The 21,481-nt window shown below is 36.2% G+C and overlaps 1 protein-coding gene across 1 annotated transcript; it reads left to right on the plus strand.

Annotated features, from left to right (window-relative positions):
* Positions 1-202: 202 nt before the first annotated feature.
* BLZF1 (basic leucine zipper nuclear factor 1) lies at positions 203-20,639 on the plus strand. The gene is made up of 7 exons (XM_007458119.1): positions 203-340; positions 1,429-1,504; positions 11,085-11,524; positions 12,891-13,090; positions 14,888-15,016; positions 16,903-17,122; positions 20,289-20,639. The coding sequence occupies exons 2-7, from the start codon at positions 1,474-1,476 to the stop codon at positions 20,472-20,474; spliced, it is 1,206 nt and encodes a 401-aa protein (XP_007458181.1). The 5' UTR covers positions 203-340; positions 1,429-1,473; the 3' UTR covers positions 20,475-20,639.
* Positions 20,640-21,481: the final 842 nt, after the last annotated feature.

The following is a 21,481-nucleotide window of genomic DNA, read 5'->3' on the forward strand; positions in this document are numbered from 1 at the left end:
CTAATACGCGGCTAGGGTCCAAATAGTCTACATTTTATTTTTTAATAAAGGTTCATCCAGTTTTCACTTACTGGAGTCTTACAGAAGATGTTCTGTGTTACTTGAGTTTAAACGCACCACAGAGTGTGTTTACCTTTTTCTTTTGGAAAAGTATTCCGGAAACGAAACCCTGAGTAATCGGAAGTGATTATTTGTGAACCAGAAGCTTGATGTCACCAAGGCCTGGGCGGATTGGCTTCCGAGTGCAAGAGTAGTGTGTGGAGAAGTTAGCCCAGTGAGAGCTAGACGAAGAACGTGTAAAGTGAGGCCCCCTGCAATAGGAAGAGTGAGAGTCTGAGAGGTAAGTCCAAAAACGGACTTGTGTAACTAAGAGGGCGTTTTGGAACGGGACGGCGGTCTGAGTTGAAGTTTGGTGTTCAGTCGCTTTGTAAGGAAAGGTTGCCTGTTGTTCCAGGAAGGCTTGTTCAGACAGGCACGGAACTTGGGATTCGACTTCTGGGGACCGCAGAGGTTGACAGGCTTGTCGCTTCCATCCTGCCGCCTTCATACCTGTTACCCACTCCAGACCCATCCTTCACCCCCTTCCCTTGGTGTTTGCTGGCCGACATTGGCTGTGCTCGTACATTTCGCTGCCCTCGTACATTTCGCTGCGCATCTTCCGAGGGCTCACTGCTCTTTCGAAGGGTCTTTGGAGACCTGTTTTCAGAACAATAGGAGGAGGGTTTGTGACTTTTGAGGAAAGTAGTCGTGGGAGACGCTATGCCGAGTTATATCGAGTACCCGAGTGATCATTTTTGTGGTGAAACCAGTTGTCATCCAGTGTCCAGTTCATCATACTCATAATCACTGCATTAGTATCACCTTCCTTCTCAACGTTCTCCACTGAATCTTAGTCTATACTGTAAGGCCATGCATACATTTCTGAAAGTATATGCTATGCCATTTTAATTTTATTACCAAGAAGTGCAAATTATCATGAATTTTTTATCGCTTGTTAAACATCTGAACAGAAGCTCCTCTCTGATATATATAGTGAACAAAACAGTGTCAATAATGTCTACTGAGAACATAATTACTTTAATTACTTTTAAATTCCTGGTGTCATATCAGTGATACAAAAGCCCCTACAGTAACTATAGTACTCTTTCTGAGCTAAATTTAAGGACACACATCTGATAATTTAGAATATACTGGTGGTAATTTAGAGTATACACTGAAACAGAAATTTGAAAATAAACCACCCCTAATTTTTTTGAGACATTTGGGAACCATAACAATATCACTTTGTGAAAAAGGGCTATAAGGGGCACCTCCTAAATGCAGCCTTATTAAATGCAGAAGAAGAATATCACAGTATATAAATTACGGGGACTTAGTGAATGTTTTTATATGGTATTGTTTTAATTCTTTCATTTTATACATTTTTAGGTTTTTTAGTAGAAGTCTTGGGGTGCATTTTTATTGGTGAAAAAAATGACTACTCTTGAAAGTTTAGAAACCAAAGGTAAGTGTTCTTCTTTTGCTGATAATTGTTTTTAAAACATGAAATTTATGATGATAGGACGAAGGACTGTTTGAGCCAGGTAACCAAACCCCATAGAGCCCTTGGGAATCATTTGTATTTCATATCTCTTCATGTTTGTTTTTTAATGCAGTGTTTACATTTCAGGACTACAGATATACAGGTGAATAGTAACATCATTTGGTAGTATTTATTAGATGACTACTACTGTTAAACAGTAGTGTAAAAGCAAATTTTTATAGCTATGTTCTCTGTCCACTAGAAGATTGAGATTTAAATAAATAAGAATGTACATTTTAAAAGATTTGGGTAGATGGATGAAAAACCAGCAGGTATAAAAGAACTTTTCCTTATTGCATTGGTTTGTTAGGGCTGCTGTAACAAAGTATCACAAACTGGTGGCTTAACAGAAATTTATTGTCTCACAGTTTTAGAGTCTAGTAGTCCAAGATCAAGGTGTTGGCAGAGCCATGCTCCCTCTGCAGGCACTAGGGAAGGATCTGTTCAAGGCCTCTCTCCTAGTTTCTGGTGGTTTGTTGGCAATTTTTAGTATTCCTTGGCTTGTAGACACATCACAGTGATCTCTGCCTTTTTGTTCACGTGGCATTCTCCCTGTGCATGTATGTGTCTGTGTCCAAATTTCTCCTTTTTATAAGGACATTAATCTTATTGGATTAGGGTACACACTACTCCAGTATGATCTCATCTTAACTAATTACATCTGCAATGACTTTATTTCCAAATGAGGTCACATTCTGAGGTACGGGTGGGACACAGTTCAACTCAGAACATTTGCTAACTCCAGTAGTTACTTTTTAGTCCTGCCTTGCTTGTCCTTTGTGTAACATTTCATACTGTTGATCATTCCCACTTTTTGAAATACTTTTTGTCCTTGATTTCCATGACTTTACTCTTATTTTCCATCTACTCTATGGCCCTTCACTGTCCAATGCAGTAGCCATATGTGGCTATTTGAGCTTAAATTAGTATTTTTAAAAATTCAGTTTCTCAGTCACATTAGCCACATTGAAGTGCTCAATAGCCACATGTGGCTGGTGGGTATTGTATTAGAAAGTGCAGATATAAAACATTTCTATAATTGTAGAAAGTTCTGTTGGACACCACTGCTCTAGTTATAGTTTCTTTTTAATTCTCCTCTTCTTCTGGTTTATCTTTTAAATATTGATGTTTTTCAGCCCTCCTTCTCTTCTACTCTCACAGCTTTAGTAATTATAAGGATGGCTTCCAAATCTATCTATAGCTCAGATCTCTTTCCTTGTGATTCAGACCCTTGTAGCTTACTGTCTACTGATTATCTTCACTTAGACATAGAAAACAGTCTTAGCATGTCCCAAAGTTAGCTCCTCTAGATTCAGGTTATTGGGTAGAGTGAGTTGTGGAGGTTGCAGCTGTCAGTGAGAGATGGGAAACTATTTTCTAGAAGCCAGTTTTGCAGCAAGCAGATCTCCAAAAGCAAACTCTTTAAAGGGGGTTTAAATGTGTTTAGACAGCGAAGATCATGCCAATAAATATTTAACTGAATTTAATTCAGCTGAGTGCAAGAGCATTTCAGGTCACCAGAGGCTTTTTATATTATTAGAATAAGCAAACCAGGAACTGAAATGAAAGTAATAAGCTGGGGATTAATGGGAAATAAGAGCAATTAAATCATAACTACTATGAAAGCAGTTAGCATGGTACTTGGCAAAAAACGAAAAACTAAATACGACATTATCATTAGTAATTAGAAGTTAGTTATTGCAAGGCCTCTGTGAAATTATTTATTTGTTGTTACTTGTTTGTAATGAGGATTAGAGTTATAAAGCACTTTCACATACATTACTTCATTTGATCTTAATTTTACAGTGAGGTAGTCAGCTGTTAGTCTTAATCCTTCATTTAATATCATTTTAACTGTTAGTGAAGAACAGTTACTTGTATCACATGGCCTGAGAAAAGGTGCACTTATATGGTTGACATTTGTCAGTTGCCTACATTTCCTGTAACTGCCTCAGAAAAGAAGCAAGATTGGCTTATAGGGACAGAACCTCTTCTCAGCAGACATTTGAGCAATACTGTCATCATGAGATGGATGTGTCCTTGCTGCTAAGGCTTTTTGAAAGGGAAACATGCAATAAATAGAAACAATTAGAAAGTTAGAATTTGAATCCAAAATTTTTGGGGGAAGCAAGGTTGAAATTAAAAGTAAAGGGATTAAAGTCAAACAGTTTAGTGAAAATAGACCAAATAGGAAGGTCTGAGATGTTCAAATATTTATAATTCCATAAAATAGTCTAACTTTTAACTCTAAGTCTGTGGAACAATAGTTATTAGGTGAAAAAGGATTCCATGGACAGATAAATTAGAGAAATGCTGGATTAAGGGAGAGATTATACTACAGGACCCTTCAGAGGCTTTAATATACTGATGTACACTGTGCAGCTCCAAAGAGATATACGTGGTATGCAGCACTGCCCACACTTATTTGACCGGGAAGCTCTTTTATTTGCGGGGCCTGTGACAAAAGGAACGTTTGGATTCCACGTCAGTAAACGTGGGCCCGACTCTTAAGTTCACTGCCTATAGCATATTTTTCTAATTTAGTGGTAAGTAAACTTCATTGGGTGATACTGGTGACATATAAAAGAATATTAATTTAAAATTACCAAGTGATGATCCCTAATTTAACTGTTTTATAACTGAATCTGCATACAATCTGAAAAGTTTGTCAGATTATGAGTTAGTAATTAATGATTTCGTGTAGAGGAGAAAAATCGAGCAGTTTTTAAATGAGTTAGTTATTGGATGTTAAAAGGAAATCTTCTAGGTGGTGTGTTAATGTTAACATTAATGAACTTCCGTAAGCACTTACTCACCTTTTCTGCACCAAGCACCATTTCATTAAGCTGATGATACCAAGATTAGGAGGCAGTCCCTGCCCTTAGGAGATCTCAACAGTTTAGTCTAGGAGAGAAACAAATTATTTTGAAACACTCTTCTATTTGCATTATTCTGAAAGCAATGTAGGGTGGTTTGCCCAAGGTCACACAATGGGTGGCAGTGGAGACTGAAGTTTTTGCCTCAGAGTCTAGTCCAGTTTTATTATACCATCCTGCTGACTCTGAGTATCTGTCTTCATAGATTTACAGTTTTATCAAAAAAGGAGAAATGATTGTTTCATTACAGACTATAAAATAATGTTCTTTTTGCCTCAGTATTCTAGAGCAAGGATTGGCAAATTATGGCTCTTGGGCCTGCTGAGAATATTTGCAGGCAGTCTGATCATAGGGAACACGAGCTTTGAATCCCACTTAAGCCAAGTGTTATCCCAAGTAAAAAAGAACTCTATTCTTTTCATTATTAAACCTATATTACCCCCAAAAATTTCACTCAATAATTATAATTTGAATTTCATCTTTAAAGTTGTGTTTTTTCTCTTCATATATAAATGCCTATATATCAGTAGTATCCTTAATTTTGCCTCATGGTCCACAAAGCCTAAAATGTTATCTGACCCTTTATGGGAAAAGTTTGCCAACCCCTACTGAACAGTATTATTTGTTCTCTTGCTACATTTCACCAATTTGGGGGAAAGGCAGTGAAATTAGCCATAAACCTTAGATATGTTTTAATTCTTTGATAAGTGCTTACAGGTGGAAGTTAATGTTGATGAGTAATTGAAGAATTGTTTTGTTGGTTCCCTTCAAAGAATGGGAAGGGATTGATGTTTTGCTTTACTTAAACATTACTCATAATTACAGAGCTGGTACCATAGATCACTGTCATCCCACTTGACTGAAGGTAATTGCTCATGAATGTGCCCTGGATTGGGCCTAGTGCATATGTAATAAAGGTTTCTATGTGGGTCACAGAAAAAATAGAATTATGAAAGTAAGTTACTGGGCGAGAAAATGTAAAGCCCTCACTCCCCCTTGCCTCCTTGCCCCATGCACGGTAGCTAGAAGCACAGTTGTTACAAAGAGGGAGCTGCCATGTGAGATATGGTTCAGCTTTGGGACTCACAAGTGCTTGAGTAAGTAGAACAGTTTAAATAAAGGAAGAGTAAATTGAGTTTGAACCAAATTGATTGAATTTCTTGATTGGAATTTTATGACAATTTTGTTTGAAAAGAGATTTCTGTTCAATACCCATTGTTTCTTTGCCTTTTAAATTTAGCATTAACCATTTTGTGATTTGTTCTTGAATATCCATTACCTAAAATTCCAACTCAAAAATGTTACGACTTGCCTAGAAATCGTATTTAATCTTAACAGATGTCACACCTGCTTCTTATTTCTTCAGCTTCAGTGGGCCTGAATGGCATAGCTCTAGTGTGTCTTTTTGTTGTGTTTTTTTATTGTGAATCTGTAGTTAATTCATGACTCTACATTACTTCTTAAATGCCAGGATGTCTTAGTGACAAAATTAAATTTGTACAAGATAGAGTTAGACAAACTTGAAAACATATTTTAAAAGCATGGGAATAGACCTTTATTTATTTATTTATTTATTTATTTATTTATTTTCTTGCGTTATGCGGGCCTCTCACTGCTGTGGCCCCCTCACTGCTGTGGCCCCTCCCATTTGCGGAGCACAGGCTCCGGACGCGCAGGCTCAGCGGCCATGGCTCACGGGCCCAGCCGCTCCGCGGCATGTGGGATCCTCCCGAAACGGGGCACGAACCCGCGTCTCCTGCATCGGCAGGCGGACTCTCAAGCACTGCGCCACCAGGGAAGCCCTAGACCTTTATTTTTAAAACAGTTCAGTGGGAATTCTCCTTCTCCATGCTGATGTGCTACAGCATGAACTAAGTACCAAACCCTTTATTTCACTTTCGGAAGTATTCCTTTGTTCATCTTTTTGAAAGTAGAGTCAGTCCTAAAGCTCAAGGTATGTCTTAGTTAACATTTAATACAGAAATGACAAAATATTTTATTTTAATATAAAACGTTTCGTTAAATAGAACACCTTAATTATACCTCAGATGTCTTTCTACCTCCTGTGTAACATAACTCAGGATTCCCAGTACATTACTACATACTTAGGAAAAAGTCCCCAAAAATATGATAAATGAAAAAATAGTCCTAAAGTCTGATGATATAACTTTGTAAAACTTTAGCATAAGATAATAAAAGGCACAATTATATTTTATGATATTAAGCTTTTTCTCCCCTTAATCAAGATCCAAAGTTATTAGATTTTTTTAAAGAATAATAATAAAAGCAATAGGAGGTAACATTTAATGAGTGCTTACTGTGCCATTCTAAACACTTTAGAATGTTTTCTTATTTACTTTTAAGCATTGCATTAGCTCATGGATATGGAGCATGCAAAAAATAAAACTAAATAAAGACATAAGTAATAGATCTACTGATATGTCAGTAGGGTTATTTTGTGAGGCAGTTTGACAATGCAGATCTTCACCTGGCACATTAATTCTATTCTTGGGAATTTATTCAAAAGGAATAATTGAGAATTTGAAAAAAAAAAACCTGTAGGCATAAAAATATTCACTAAAGCATTTTTATAATAAAAAAGTTGGAGTCTAAACATCCAACAATAAAATAGTAATTAATTAAATAGTGCTATTTTAACTTGAAGGAATAATATAGTCATAAAATGAAAATATGGAGACAAGCAAAACAGAAAAATATATTAAGCTTATAAAGTTACTTATGAGTATAAGTATATAAAAATATTGAAGAAATTTGAAGTAATGAAAAGTTATTTTAGAATGATTAGAATATATATAATTTTTTCTTCTTAATATCTTTTAATAATGTAATGTTTTAAAAAATAGTAATAGAAACCAGAAGATATGTGACTGTGTATGATGATAATCTGTTCTACTCTCTAGTTCCTGTATCTATATAACTAAGTTTGGAAGAAGAAGAAAAATAAGCTTATTAAAAAGTAGAAACCTGGGAGGGAGGGATTGCGAGTTTCGGATTAGCGGATGCAGACTATTATATATCAAGTGGATAAACAACAAGGACCTACTGTATAGCACAGGGAACTATATTCAATATCCTGTAATAAACCATAATGGAAAAATATATGAAAAAGAATGTATACATACTTACAACTGAATCACTTTGCTGTACACGAGAAATTAACACAACATTGTAAATGTATATTTAAATCATATGAATATATGATTTGGCTAGATAGTAATGAATTCACCAAAGACTGATCAATAGTCCATGCTTGTTCAATTAACACTTTTGTAAAAATCAAATTTTTGTAGAGATATTTTTCTGCCACTTATTGCACACTTATTATATATTACCCAGTAATATGTTATCTTTTTACATGTATGTCCTGTCTCCTCAAGTTTAGATAGTAAGTTTCTTAAGCATAGAGGTCCCCACTACCTCATACAATGTCTGGCCAATATTAGGCACCAGGCAGCATGTTTGTTGCCTGTAAAACTCAAAAGTTTATCATCACCATCTTTATATGTGCTTATCCTTTTCCCTTCCTCTTGCTTCCATTTATTTATTGTTCATCAGATAGGGAGTTCTGGGTACAAGGCACTTTACTAAGAATATAGTGGTAAACGAGTGACACATAGTCCCTACCCTCATGGAACTTATATCCTAGTGGAAAGCACAAATAGTATATAACTAATTACACTGAAAAAAAATGTTTACCATTTTGATAAATGGTAAACAGAGAAAGGCAGGGTCTTTCCTCTAGGGGCGTGTAAACAAAGAACCTAGCCTAATCATGGAAGATTAGAGAAAGGCTTCCCTTTGGAAAGGTTGAACTGAGATTTGAAGGATGAGTAGGGGAGAAGTTAGGAAGAAGATTCCAAGAATATTCCAAGAAGAAATGTCTGCAGAGGAAGAGGAAGGCATTTGCTCCTATTGAGACACTAAAAGAAAGCAAGTAACACTGGAACTTAGGATCTGAGGGAGTGAATGGCATAAATTGAGACCCAGGAGATAGGCAGCGGGCCAGATCACCAAGGGCCATATGGGCCATGGTAAGGATCTTGGTCTTTATTCTGAGAGTGATAGGAAGCCATTCAAGGGTTTGATGCATATCAGATCTGCATTTTTTTAAGTTCACTATAACTGTTATATAAATTCTGTGGGCTTTTGCAACCTGACAAATAGGGCTATTAGCAGAGGCATTAAGTTCAAGGTTGATGAGGCAATAGTTCTGTTTGTGGAAGGCCTCCCAGACCAATTAACAGCTTAGCTCGAGTCATATTCGGACTCAAATCCCAGTTTGACACTGATGATTTGGACAAGCTATTTAACCTTTTACAGCCTGTGTTTCTATCTACAAAATGGGTACTATTGTGCTTACCCCATGAAACCTGTAAAAATTAAATGATGTTGATGCATCTGAAGGACTTAGAACTATGTCCTTGGCACATAGTAAATTGAATAAAAGCTAATTATTACCATTCCTAGGTTTTGGCCTCCATTTTCTCAGATGTATGCTGGACTTGTAAAATGGCAAGGAATCTAACTTGTTGCTCATAGGGATGTTACTGAATATACTAATTCAAGAACTCCATGTAGGTTAGGTATCATCTCAGCCATTTCCTCAAGGTTGCAACATTTCCCAGTCTAGCAGATCCTCCATTCTTTCTAAGCTCTAAACCACTTATTTTCTTGAATCAGTTAGTGAAATTAGCCCTTTCTTGGAGAAGGATGACTCAATGAAACTTCTTACACTGCTTAATTTGAGGTAAGGTAAAATAGGAGAAAAGAAACAAAATTTTTGTTATTTGACTGGAGCAATGGTAGTATAGTGGTGAGCATAGCTGCCTTCCAAAGGTTATCTGAACTAAGGACGGCTAGCCAGGTTTGTCTTATATGAGGGGAGATTTTTTTTTTTTGGCTGCATTGGTTCTTCATTGCTGCACGCGGGTCTTACTCTAGTTGTGGTGCACAGGTTTCTCATTGCAGTGGTTTCTCTTGTTGCAGAGCACGGGCTCTAGGCATGTGGGCTTCAGTAGTTGTGGCATGCGGGCTCAGTAGTTGTGGCTCATGGGCTTAGTTGCTCCACAGCATGTGGGATCTTCCCGGACCTGGGCTCGAACCCGTATCCCCTGCATTGGCAGGCAGATTCTTAACCACTGTGCCACCAGGGAAGTCCCAGACGGGAGATTATTTTAATTGAGCAAATTAGTAAATGTGTTCAGCAATGTATTAAGTGTTACAGAGGAAAGGAATGGGAGCTATCATTTATTGAATGTCTGCAATTCTGTGCAAGACACTTTTGACACTTGAAGGGGCAGTGTGTGCAGTGGTTAAGGCCTCAGTCTTTGGGACCAGGCTGCCCAGAATTGCATTCTGCATCTTCTACTTACTAACTGTGTGGTATGACTTTGGGCAAGTTCTTGAACCTCTTTGTGCCTTATTTTCTTCATCTATAAAATAGAGCTAATTATATTTACCTCAAAGGGTTACTGTAAGGATAAATGAGTTATGTGTAAAGTATTTAGAATAGTGTTTGGCACATGGTAAATCTTTTATAAGTGTTGTTTATTTGTTACTTAACCATTTTCTCATTTAAGACATAAGGTAACCCTAGATGTATTGTTAAATTCATTTCATGGAGGCTAAAACTGAAGCTTAGATAATTGCAGGATTTTGTCCAGGATTGTACAGGTAGCAGTGGTGGAAATGGGACTCAAAACCAGATCTGGCTGATCCCAGAATTCATGTCATTTCTATAATACCATGCTCCTTCCACTTGTTTAGGGCATGATGCCTGGCCATAGTGTGCTTATCAGACTTATTGGGAAAGTGAGATTTAGCATATAACAAAACCCATAAATGATAATTATGGTTCATGATTAAGATTCAAACTGAATGTTTGAGATAGTAAGTAGCATAGGCATTCAGAGAGTAGACTAGAACAGTTGGGAAAATTTAATGCAGAGTAGAGTTTAAGCTGACTTCTTAAAGGGATAAGTGAGAATCACAGTAAGTGTCGAAAGAAGCCATTTAAGAGAATAAGAAATAGCAGAAACAAAGGCCTAGGAGAGAGAGTATTAAGGAATCTGGTTGGATAACTTGTGAAGCATTCTTTGCTAAGAGCTCACCAAAACAGGTCAATCTATTTTGAGGTAGACACTTTCGAATACATATATACATAGCTTATATTTATTTTTATGTTTAACTAATATTATTGAGTGTCTACAACGTGCCAGGCATTTGATCTTATTACATTGTTTTGTACCACAACCCTGTAGCATAGTTGTTACTATCTCCATTTTGCAGATTAGGAAATAGAGATTCATGGAGGGTTACATTATTTACTTAGGATTATACTAGGAAGTAGAAGTTGAGGCCGAATACCTTGATTCCAAATCTCTTGCAGTTTCTACCAAGAGAGAAACCATTTACTTAAGGAAAGTTTGAACCTGTAAGACTTTGTTCATCTTTTGTTGACACATGATTGTTTTGAAAATTTTTACTCTAAATTTTTTCCCTTTTTTTCAGTACCAGGAGTTCTGAATGTAGGGTAAAGCATGTCTTAGCATTTTCCTGGCATTTCTTTTCAGTAAGTAGTTTATGTTTTGTTTTCCCTTCTATAGTCATCCTTACTTCATCCCCAATTCGAGGAGCAGGAGATGGAATGGAAACTGAGGAACCACCTAAATCTATTGAAGTTACTCCTGGAATCCAACCTATAAAGCATCACATCCTTCCAAGTCCACGAAAGAAAGCAGTTCCATCAGAGAGCCCAGGCGTTCTTCAGCTAGGGAAGATTCTCGCTGAAAAAGCAGTGGAAGTCGAAGCTGTAAGAATATTAGTTCCCAAAGCTGCTATAACCCATGATATCCCCAACAAAAATGCAAAGGTTAAGTCTCTGGGACATCATAAAGGAGAATTCCTTGGCCAGCCAGAGGGAGTTGAAGAACCCAGAAAGGAACTATCCGAGGTAAAGAATATATTGGAAAAGCTCAAGAACTCTGAAAGGAGGTTACTACAGGACAAAGAAGGTCTTTCAAACCAGCTCAGAGTACAGTCAGAGGTAAGAACAGCCTTAATAGGTTTAATGAGTACCTCTCTTTATACCTGGGCCTTCTGAGCCTGCATGTTAGAAAACAATACTTCCTCTTGCAATGTCATTATAACTTGTCATTTATCTAAAAAACTTCCTCTTAAATTTCTCATTCTCTTTAGTGCCTCTAATAGAACTAGTTTATGTTGGGAACTTATCCTCTAAACATGGTTGAAGTATGAGGTACTTTGGACAGTGTGAGGTACTTTGGACAAGGCTACCTACAAGTTGTAAAGGAGGTTACAGTTATGAACTTGCAGACCAGAGATTGACTAAGTAAGACTAGTTAATAATCCTTGCTTTAAGAATCCATAAATTCCAAGTATTTTTTTCTAGGTATAGATAATACTTAGAATAAAGAGAATGGTGGTATAAGTATCAGTATCTTCATTGTAAATGGAAAATTATCTATAGTGCTTGATTCACTTTCTTTAATCTTTACATCTTAGTAATGGCCTTACCAGCCCCACTTTGCCTCTCTGTTAGATTATACATCTTTCTGCTAGATGTTAGTCTTTGTGACACCATGGTTAGTGGTTGTCATTCAAATGTTTCTAATATATTTAATAATATATTTTAATATATTTTTAAATAACTGATTTCAAATTACAAAACTAGTACATATTTATTTGTAAACATTTTAGAAAATACAGAAAAAATAATGAAAATAGTGCTACCTATATTATACCATCTGGCTATAAATGCATAATTATACATACTGAGTATATTTTTGCCTTGTGACTCACTTTTTTTAGTTTTTTAGTTAATACAGGATATTCTATTAAAATATCATTATTAATAGCAACAGTGTTCTTCAATGACTGCACCATATACCAATACCTTTTATTGGACATTTATGTTTTGATTTTTTGCATTTTTGATAACAATGTGAAGAACATGCTTATAGACATGTGAATTGCTTTCTTTGCTTAAATTCTTAAAAATAAAAATCCTAAGGCACAAAGAAATCAATTTTTAAATGTTGGAAAAGATTTATAAAACACTCTGTCATATCTTTTAGCAAAATTTATTGGTTCAGTTTTCTAATTTTTTGCCTTTAAGTGTTGACTGGAGGCAATTTGTAATTTTTATGATAATGATTTGTACTCTTATAATAAGAGGCTAAGATTATAACCACATGGACTATAGATTAATAGAGATATAGACATGGTTATATACATTATGAAACTTAAATATTTAATATCACTTTTTGATACACACTTTTAGTAATGGAGGTCCAAACTACATGAAACACAGTTTCTCTTTTGTTCATTTTGCTACATTAAAGTCACTGGCATCACGTTGAGCTTCTTGTATTGGTCATGATTTCTTCCAGGTCAATCGTGAGTTAAAAAAGCTGCTGGTGGCTTCTGTTGGGGATGATCTTCAATATCACTTTGAACGTCTAGCCCGTGAGAAAAATCAGCTTATTTTAGAAAACGAAGCCCTAGGTCGAAGCACAGCTCAGCTTTCCGAACAGTTAGAACGGATGTCGATACAGTGTGATGTGTGGCGAAGTAAATTCCTTGCAAGCAGGTATTTTCTATTTTAAATAGTATTTCATTTCCTAGCTTTTGCTCTATCAGATTTTTGACCCCTAATGCAAGAAAATAGATTGTAATGTGAAAATTTCTGATTCAAATTGTCAGAGTACCTCATGTATTACTTAAGATGTGGACTCTCCCTCCTCTGGAGGTCATACAGTCTCCGTAAATGGAAAAGTGGTATCAAAAAGCACCCCCCTCATTCCAGAATTCTGAATTACTCGTCTATAGCAGAAATCACTCCTACTACAATGTTTAAGATCAAAACAAAACTGTAAACTCAGGCAATTAATAAATATGTAAAATTTTTCAAAGACTATTTTCCCCCACCTTCTATCTGGAGAACTCAAATATCGTTGCCACTCCGTACATCATATTCTGTCTCTTGTGCTCTGTTCTTATAGCTCATTTTACTACAGAATAGAGCTTCCCAACCTTTTTCTCACCACGCACAAACAGAAAATGATAACATCTGTATAACATACTGTATAGCATACTGGATGAGGCTACTCTCCAGTAGAGGTGAGAACCCTAGGCCCCTAGAACCCCCAGGCCCATGGACACACTGGTAGTTGGGAAGCTCTCTTATATATTATGATTGTCTATTTATCCCCTCCTTCCAACTTTGAGTTACTGGAGAACAGTTATCCATCTAACACACATCTATTTCTAATTGTACTAATATAGGATCTATTTGGAGAAATGAATTTATTTACTATTTATTGACTTAGAATGAATATTAATTAATTCTCATTGAACAGCCTAAGAAGCAAATCATGCATATATTTTACAGATTACTGTAATAACTTTTTTTTAACATTCTGATCAATGCTGATAGTAACACTCTAAGGGCAATAATAATTAAACCAAACTTTATTGATATTTTAGTTGATTTAATCTTTTAATGTCAGAATTGTTTTCATTTTAAGGAATTCAGTGGTTACTATGGTCTGAGACTTTAGTTTTAAGATTTTCAGCTGAATAAAAATACTTTAAAATTTTGCTTCAGTTCCATCAATAGAGAATTGGTTAAATACATTTTGGTACATCCAATCAGAAGAAAACATGAAGCTGTTTTTTTTTTAAAAAAAGGGAATGAGTTAGCTCTATGTGTGCTAATATGAAAAAAAATCACCAAGATAAATTATTAGGTGAAAAAAAGCAAACTATAGAAAAGTTTGTATTAAATAATCCCTTTTTTGTAAATAATATGAATATAGTTATTTTTACACATAATTTTATGTTGATATACACATAGATTATTTTTTTCTAGAAAAATGTATTGGTTACTTTATTGATCACTGATTATAAAAGAAGGATGGGGATACTGGACAGGAAGAAGGACTTAGTGGACTTAGTTTTGCTTTTTTATAAATCTTTCTACATTTAATATTTTTCTAAGGACAAAGAAGTAATTGATGGCAGAAAAACAACTCATTTTTTTCTCTTAAATTTTCCGTATTTAAGAAACATTTAAATAATGTTATTTTTTCCCAAAACTTGATTAATCTAGAGTAAGACTGAAGTACATTCCAAAGTCACTATATAGGGAAGTTAAAAAACTGTTTCCTTTGTCATTTTGTAAACAGATATTTTAATTGAGTCCCTTTAATAAGTTCTAAGCTCATAAAGATTTTACATGTTTTTTGGTGAAGATTTAAAAACTGAGAAGTAATTTGACAACATTAAATCTTTTTTGTAAGTTTTTAAAAATGACAGTCACAAAGGTAGTATATTAACTTCTTAACACTGTCAGAGAATTTATATGTAAGATTTTCATCTTTTCCAGGGTTATGGCAGATGAGTTAACCAATTCCAGAGCGGTTTTACAGCGTCAAAACCGTGATGCACAGAGTGCTATACAAGATCTCCTGAGTGAACGGGAACAGTTTCGTCAGGAAATGATAGCTACGCAGAAGTATGGCACTTGTTTACACTCTGAACTCTTCTCCTTTCTCCTGCAATTTTTGTTATTGAGATAGTTCTTTAGTATTTCCACATTTAATAACTTACTGAGCATATACATTTTAAAACAGATGCCCAGGGGAGGGAGAAAGACTGAAAAAACAGAAGACATGCTTCTTTTATTCTTAATTGGGGAGAGAATTAGTTATATCTATAATAGAAGAAATCTCTGGATTTAAAAGTAGTTTTTGGTTATAGTTATAGTAGTTTTGTATGGTTTTTGGTAGAAGCCAAAAGGCATACCGGTCTTTCCTTTGGAAGGAGATCTTTTTTTTTTTTTTTTTCTTGCGGTACGTGGGCCTCTCACTGCTGTGGCCTCTCCCGTTGCGGAGCACAGGCTCCAGACACGCAGGCTCAGCGGCCATGGCTCACAGGCCCAGCCGCTCCGCAGCATGTGGGATTCTCCCGGACCGGGGCACAAACCCGTGTCCCCTGCATCGGCAGATGGACTCTCAACCACTGCGCCACCAGGGAAGCCCAGAAGGATATCTTTTTGAGGATTGTTCTACAGTATTAGAGCTTACTTTCATGTCTGTATGCACCAGAAGTCAAAATTGATAGTCTTCCTTAAATGGACTTTATACTTTTATGTAGTTGATTTCTTACAAATCAAATAAGTAAAGGTCAAGAGAAAATCATAGGGGAAATTAGAAGAATGAAAACACAATATATCAAAATATCAGATTTTGTGGGAGGCAACTAAAGCAGTGTTTAGAGGGAAATTTATAATTTTAAATGCTTATTGTAGAAACGAAAAAAGGTCTCGTCAATAAGCTTCCTTCTTAAGAAACACAAAGAGCAAATTAAGCAGCAGGAAGAAAAGGATGAGAGCAGAAATAAATGAAATAGAAAGCCAAACACTGGTTCTTTGAAAAGATAAGTACAAAACCTCTAGGCAGTATAATCAGAAAAAAAATACATACACATGACTAGTATCAGGGGTGAGAAGGAGAGGGGTACACTACAGATTCTGTAGACATAGGAAAGATAATAAGGGGATGTTATGAACAACACTATGCTAATCAATTCAACAACTTAAATGGACGATCTCTTTAAAAGACCCAAACCACCAGAGTACTCAAGAACAGATAACCTGAATAGCCCTAACCTATTAAAGCAATTCACTTTGTAGTCAAAAACTTTCTAGTAAAGGAAACCCCAGGCCTATATGGATCCATTGGTGAATACTAACAGATATGTAAGGAGGAAATAAAACCAAATTTACACAAACTTTTCTAGAAAATAGAGAAGGGAACAATTTCCAACTCATTTTATGAGGCCAGCATCATCTTGACACCAAAACCAGACAGAGGCACTACAAGAAAACTACAGGCCAATATCTCTAATGAATACAGATGCAAAAATCCTTAACAGAATTTTAGTGATTCAAATCCAACAGTATATAAAAATGTTTATAGATTGTGGCCAAGTAGGTTTTATCCCAAGTATTATAAGTTAGTTTATCATTTAGAAATCAACCAATGTAACTCACACAAAAAATTATCATATACATATACCATATAAATATCTCAATAAATGCACAAATCAGTAGTTCTGTAATACTGTATGAGTATACTATTATATTTTATCTGTACTAAAATATGAGAACTAAAAAATGTGCTGTTTGTTGAATGATTTCCAGATAACCATAAAATCAATAAGTGCTTTCTGTAATCTGACTTATTTTACCAGACTCCCTGATTTATTGAACTCTGAGAGAAAGATAGAGGAGAAAGATACTATATGATTTCAGAAATATGTTTCTCATTTATTCATTATTCTTGATTTTTATATTTTATCCTCTTATTAATATTCAGTGCTCATGTGTGTTCTTTTCAGGTTGTTGGAGGAGCTCTTGGTCTCCTTGCAGTGGGGAAGAGAGCAAACTTACTACCCTAACGCGCAACCTCACAGCACAGCAGAACTAGCGTTAACAAATCACAAGTTGGCAAAAGCAGTAAATTCTCATCTTCTGGGAAATGTTGGCACTAAGGGTCAAAAAAAGTTTCCATCAACAGTTGAATTCTGCAGCACACCAGCAGAAAAAATGGCTGAAACGGTAAAATACTTCTCTTTCGTGATCTGTGGAACCTCTAAGACTGTCCTCTTATTGAAAGGTGACATGTTGTAATGGAAAGTGCTTGGCATTGGGAGTTAGGAAATATGGGATCAAAATTTGATTCTCATACTAATGAGCTAGGGATCTTGTAGAAAATTATTTCCTCTTCTGAGCTTTAATTTTCTCAAGCACTTGAGAAAAAAATGTATTTGTAGTTGTTTTTAAAGATGCCCTATTTTTTAGCTACTGAATCATTGATAATCCTTTTCTTGAGCTCATTTTGATATGAAAAGCACTGTGTAGAACTTTTAATTTAGTAATCAAGAGTAGATAATTGATTACTTCTGGTCTAAGATGTTATTTGTTTTTTCCCCATATACATGGGAATGTGCCAGACTCCACAGAATCAATTAGTGTAGACCTGGTACCTTCAGTCCTGTGTGAATTGAGGGCTCATGCAGGTGACCTGTCAAATACTGTGGTCTCACAGTTCTACAACCATTCAGGTTCACCCTCATTACACTTCAGTATCTGACTCCCATGTCCCCATCATAGGCCTTGTCATTACCAGAACTTTTCCACTTTTAAAATCTTCAACATCTCTCCTTGAACTGTGATCTCAACAGTTTTGAGGATTCCATAAAATAATACATATAAAGCCTGTAGCAGTTTCCAATATAGGTACAGTAATTTCTCAGTAAATAGTAGCTATCATTTTTACTATTATATCCTTCATCCCTCTAATCCTGTTGCCTTTACAAGTCCTATCAGTTCCTTCTAATTTATCCCCTCTCCCAAGTTCAAACACCTGATCTCCAGGCTAAACTTTAGTAATAGCCTCCTCACCAATATCCCCACCTTGCTTTTGACCTGCCTCCACGCCATCCTCTACTGTCAGTGAGTTATTTCAAAAATGCCAATCCCATCATTCTTGGTACTGCTGTTCAGAGGGCTCCCAGTCTCCCTCATTACTGAATCTGAATTATTTCATATTGTAGAGAAGGCCTTTCATTAATCATTATTCCAGTTCCCCTTCTCTAGTATCATTTTCCAGGTGTGTCCACCCTCTGAACTTCACATCCCAGCAGTGTTAACCACTTTCATTCCACAGATAAGCCACTGTATCTCATGCCTCTGTACATACTTTCCCTCTGCCTAGACTGCCCTCCCAACATCTCTCTTCTTGCCCAACCACTATATTGCCTTTAAGAATCAGCCTTCCCTGAATCCCACAGGCAAACCTAGATGTTCCTTCCTCCAGGCTTCCATTTTGTACATATATATCTAGTATAGCTCTTTATCATGTTAAATTGCAATTGTTTGATTCTCCATCTCTCTCCCAAACTGTAAGTTCCTTAAGGAGCTTATGTCTTACATTTCCTCAAGGTCTGGCATAATCCTTTGTACAACAGTAGGTGTTCAGCTATTTACAGAATCAGTCCCTGAAACTAAACTCATCAGCTTTATCCAAAATCGTTTCTCTTTTTCTATTCTTTTTGTTGGGAATTGGTGTTGCTGCCTACCTGGTTGCTGCCAGTAGCATTTGGTATAATTAACTACTCCTGATATCTTGAAACAGTCTCTTCCCTTGGCTTACATAACCCTACACCCTCCTATTTCACTATACAATGGTGGGTAGCCTCAAGGCTTGGTTTACATCCCATTCTCCCAATCCTTTATCCACCTTATCATCTCATTGAACAAAACGGACAATCCTACTTCCTTAGTGTCTCTTGGACCTTTTAGCCACGTTGCTTCAAGGTCAGCATTTCTTAGCTAGATTATTGCTGTAAACTCCCTTTCTCTGTTCTTCCCATGTCTGCTTTAGTGCCCACTCCATCCCTCATCCACCCGCTGTGTATAGAGTGATCTCTCTGAAAGGCACCCTGCTTAAAATCCTTCCCTATCACTTTCAGGCTAAAATCTAGAAACCTTATATCTATACTGGTATCTTGGTCTCCTTTAATTGTATTCCTTTGGCATTTTGTTCCTCTCTCTAAAGGCACATAATTTAATAACATATAGAGAGTTGGGGTACTGTTATAATTTTCCCTTCTAAATTTATAAGCAGCTTTAAGATAAGCCCTTTATCTCTGTTTGTCCAGTAGCATCTAACCAAGTTCCGTAAAAAATAAAAGGATATCAAAAACTAAATTGAAAAAGCAGTAATCCAGTAGAAAAACACAGGTACTGAAATAGAATGGTAGCTCTTAAATGATGCCAGGACGTTTTTAAGTTAGCTATAGCTCTTTGGGTACATTGGTAACTTAGAAGGAAAAAAACCTGCTGGACAATATGAGAGCTAGGGAAACAGACATCTCAAGCCATTTCTGAAAGCTGTTTTGAATAAGCCTTACATAGAAGGAGAGAAAGCTCTTTCCACCATTGCTTTTTCCCAATTCCTTTCCAATTCCAGTGCCTGCCTCCTTTGCCCAATAACCCATGTTCATCATATGATGATGGTTGGAAGAATATGAAAATGAGAAACAGGAGCTATGAGCCAGCCATGTTATCCTTGCCCTTAACTGGAGAATTTTTTTCAACCCAAGAGTTCCTCCTGTTGTGGGTCTCAGTAAAGGAAACAGAATAGGAAAAATCAGAGCAGAAGAAGAATTAAGAGAGTATGGTGTCCATGAATCCAAGAAACAAAAGCATGATCGTTAGCATCAAATATTTCATATAAATTAGAAAAAGAGAAATGAAAACCATTGATTTTACAAGTAAATGATCAAAAACTTTGAAATAACATTTCAGTAGAAGGATGAAGGCAGAATCCCAATTCCAGGCAGTCCAGTGAAGGACTGAGGGAGAAAGGTAGTGCATACTTTTTGGTTAAAGATAAAAATCAACATCACTTACAGTAAAATTGATATAACCTAATTTTCTTTTATGTTTTCATATATTTTCATCAATATGCATAAGATTAATTTTCATTATTTTTAAAAATAGGTAACCTAGGTAATATAATAACGACATCATTGTCAAATTTAGAGCTTTTTAAGATAAGGCATAAGTTCTCTATAATCAAAGTCATCATTCAGATGTTATTTTTTATGGCAGTTTCATACTAATGAAATAGCACTTATTGGTAGTTATATATTAATAAAACCAAGGGCTTTTACAGTCCTTACTGCATACATCTGACATCACCTCTTATTTTCCTTAGGTTCTACGCATTTTGGATCCAGTAACCTGTACAGAGAGCTCACCTGATAATCCATTTTCTGAGTCTTCACCAACCACCTTACTTGCTACAAAGAAAAATATTGGACGATTTCATCCCTATACAAGATATGAAAATATAACTTTCAATTGCTGCAATAACTGCCAGGGAGAACTTATTGCCCTTTAACAGTCAATATGTTGGAGGCACACTACAGAGTCATTATTATTTGGCAGCTGGGGTTCTTTTAATGCTAGAAGTATTATCACTTTCTATTTAAATAATATATATCCCCAAAGATGTTTTATGTACTGGACTCCGGATTACCCTTTCTTAATAAATATCTCAGGGTAAGAAAAAAATGAAACTATGTAGATATATTTAAAATAGACAATACAGGCATTACAGGATGGTTTTCCTAAAGGACTAAAAGAAAGATTCTGTACCTTTCTTTTAGGCTCTAATTTATTAATCTTGCTATATATTTTACATAAGCAAATTAATTTCTGTACTCTAAAGCAAGGATTGGCAGACTACAGCCTTGGCTCATATGCAGCCATACCCACTCATTTACCATTGTCGGTGGCTGTCATGTGCTACAACAGCAGAATTGAGTAGCTACAACAGGGTTTGTATGACTAGCAAAGCCTAAACTATTTACCATCTTGTCGTTTACAGAAAAAGTTTTCTGACCTCCACTCTAAAGTAAAAGTAGCTGGCAGGGGTCGGGGAGGGAGTGGGATAGGAGTCCTTTCCCTTTTTGGTTATTTTTAGGGGCTACAAAAGAGTCTTATGGAAGTACTGTGGGTGAAGGGACTACTTTAAAAATAAATGCTATATGTTAGGAAACTTTTAAATATTTTATAGCCACATTAACAAATGCTTGAGCAAAACATGTTCTCATTTTGGTTTTGTGCAGGGGATTCCATATTTTGAATGGATGCAACTTGATATACAGAAGAAACATTCTAACTATTGAGCTCATGCTGGCAATTGCAGCACAACAAGAGTATCCAATTTGATACTTATGAAATATGGCAGAGAAAATAGGATCTTTGGGCTTCCCTGGTGGCGCAGTGGTTGAGAGTCCGCCTGCCGATGCAGGGGGCACGGGTTCGTGCCCTGGTCTGGGAGGATCCCACATGCCGCGGGGAGGCTGGGCCTGTGAGCCATGGCCGCTGAGCCTGCGTGTCCGG

This window comes from Lipotes vexillifer, unplaced genomic scaffold, assembly GCF_000442215.2.
Source record: "Lipotes vexillifer unplaced genomic scaffold, Lipotes_vexillifer_v1.1 scaffold189, whole genome shotgun sequence".
NCBI lineage: Eukaryota > Metazoa > Chordata > Mammalia > Artiodactyla > Lipotidae > Lipotes > Lipotes vexillifer.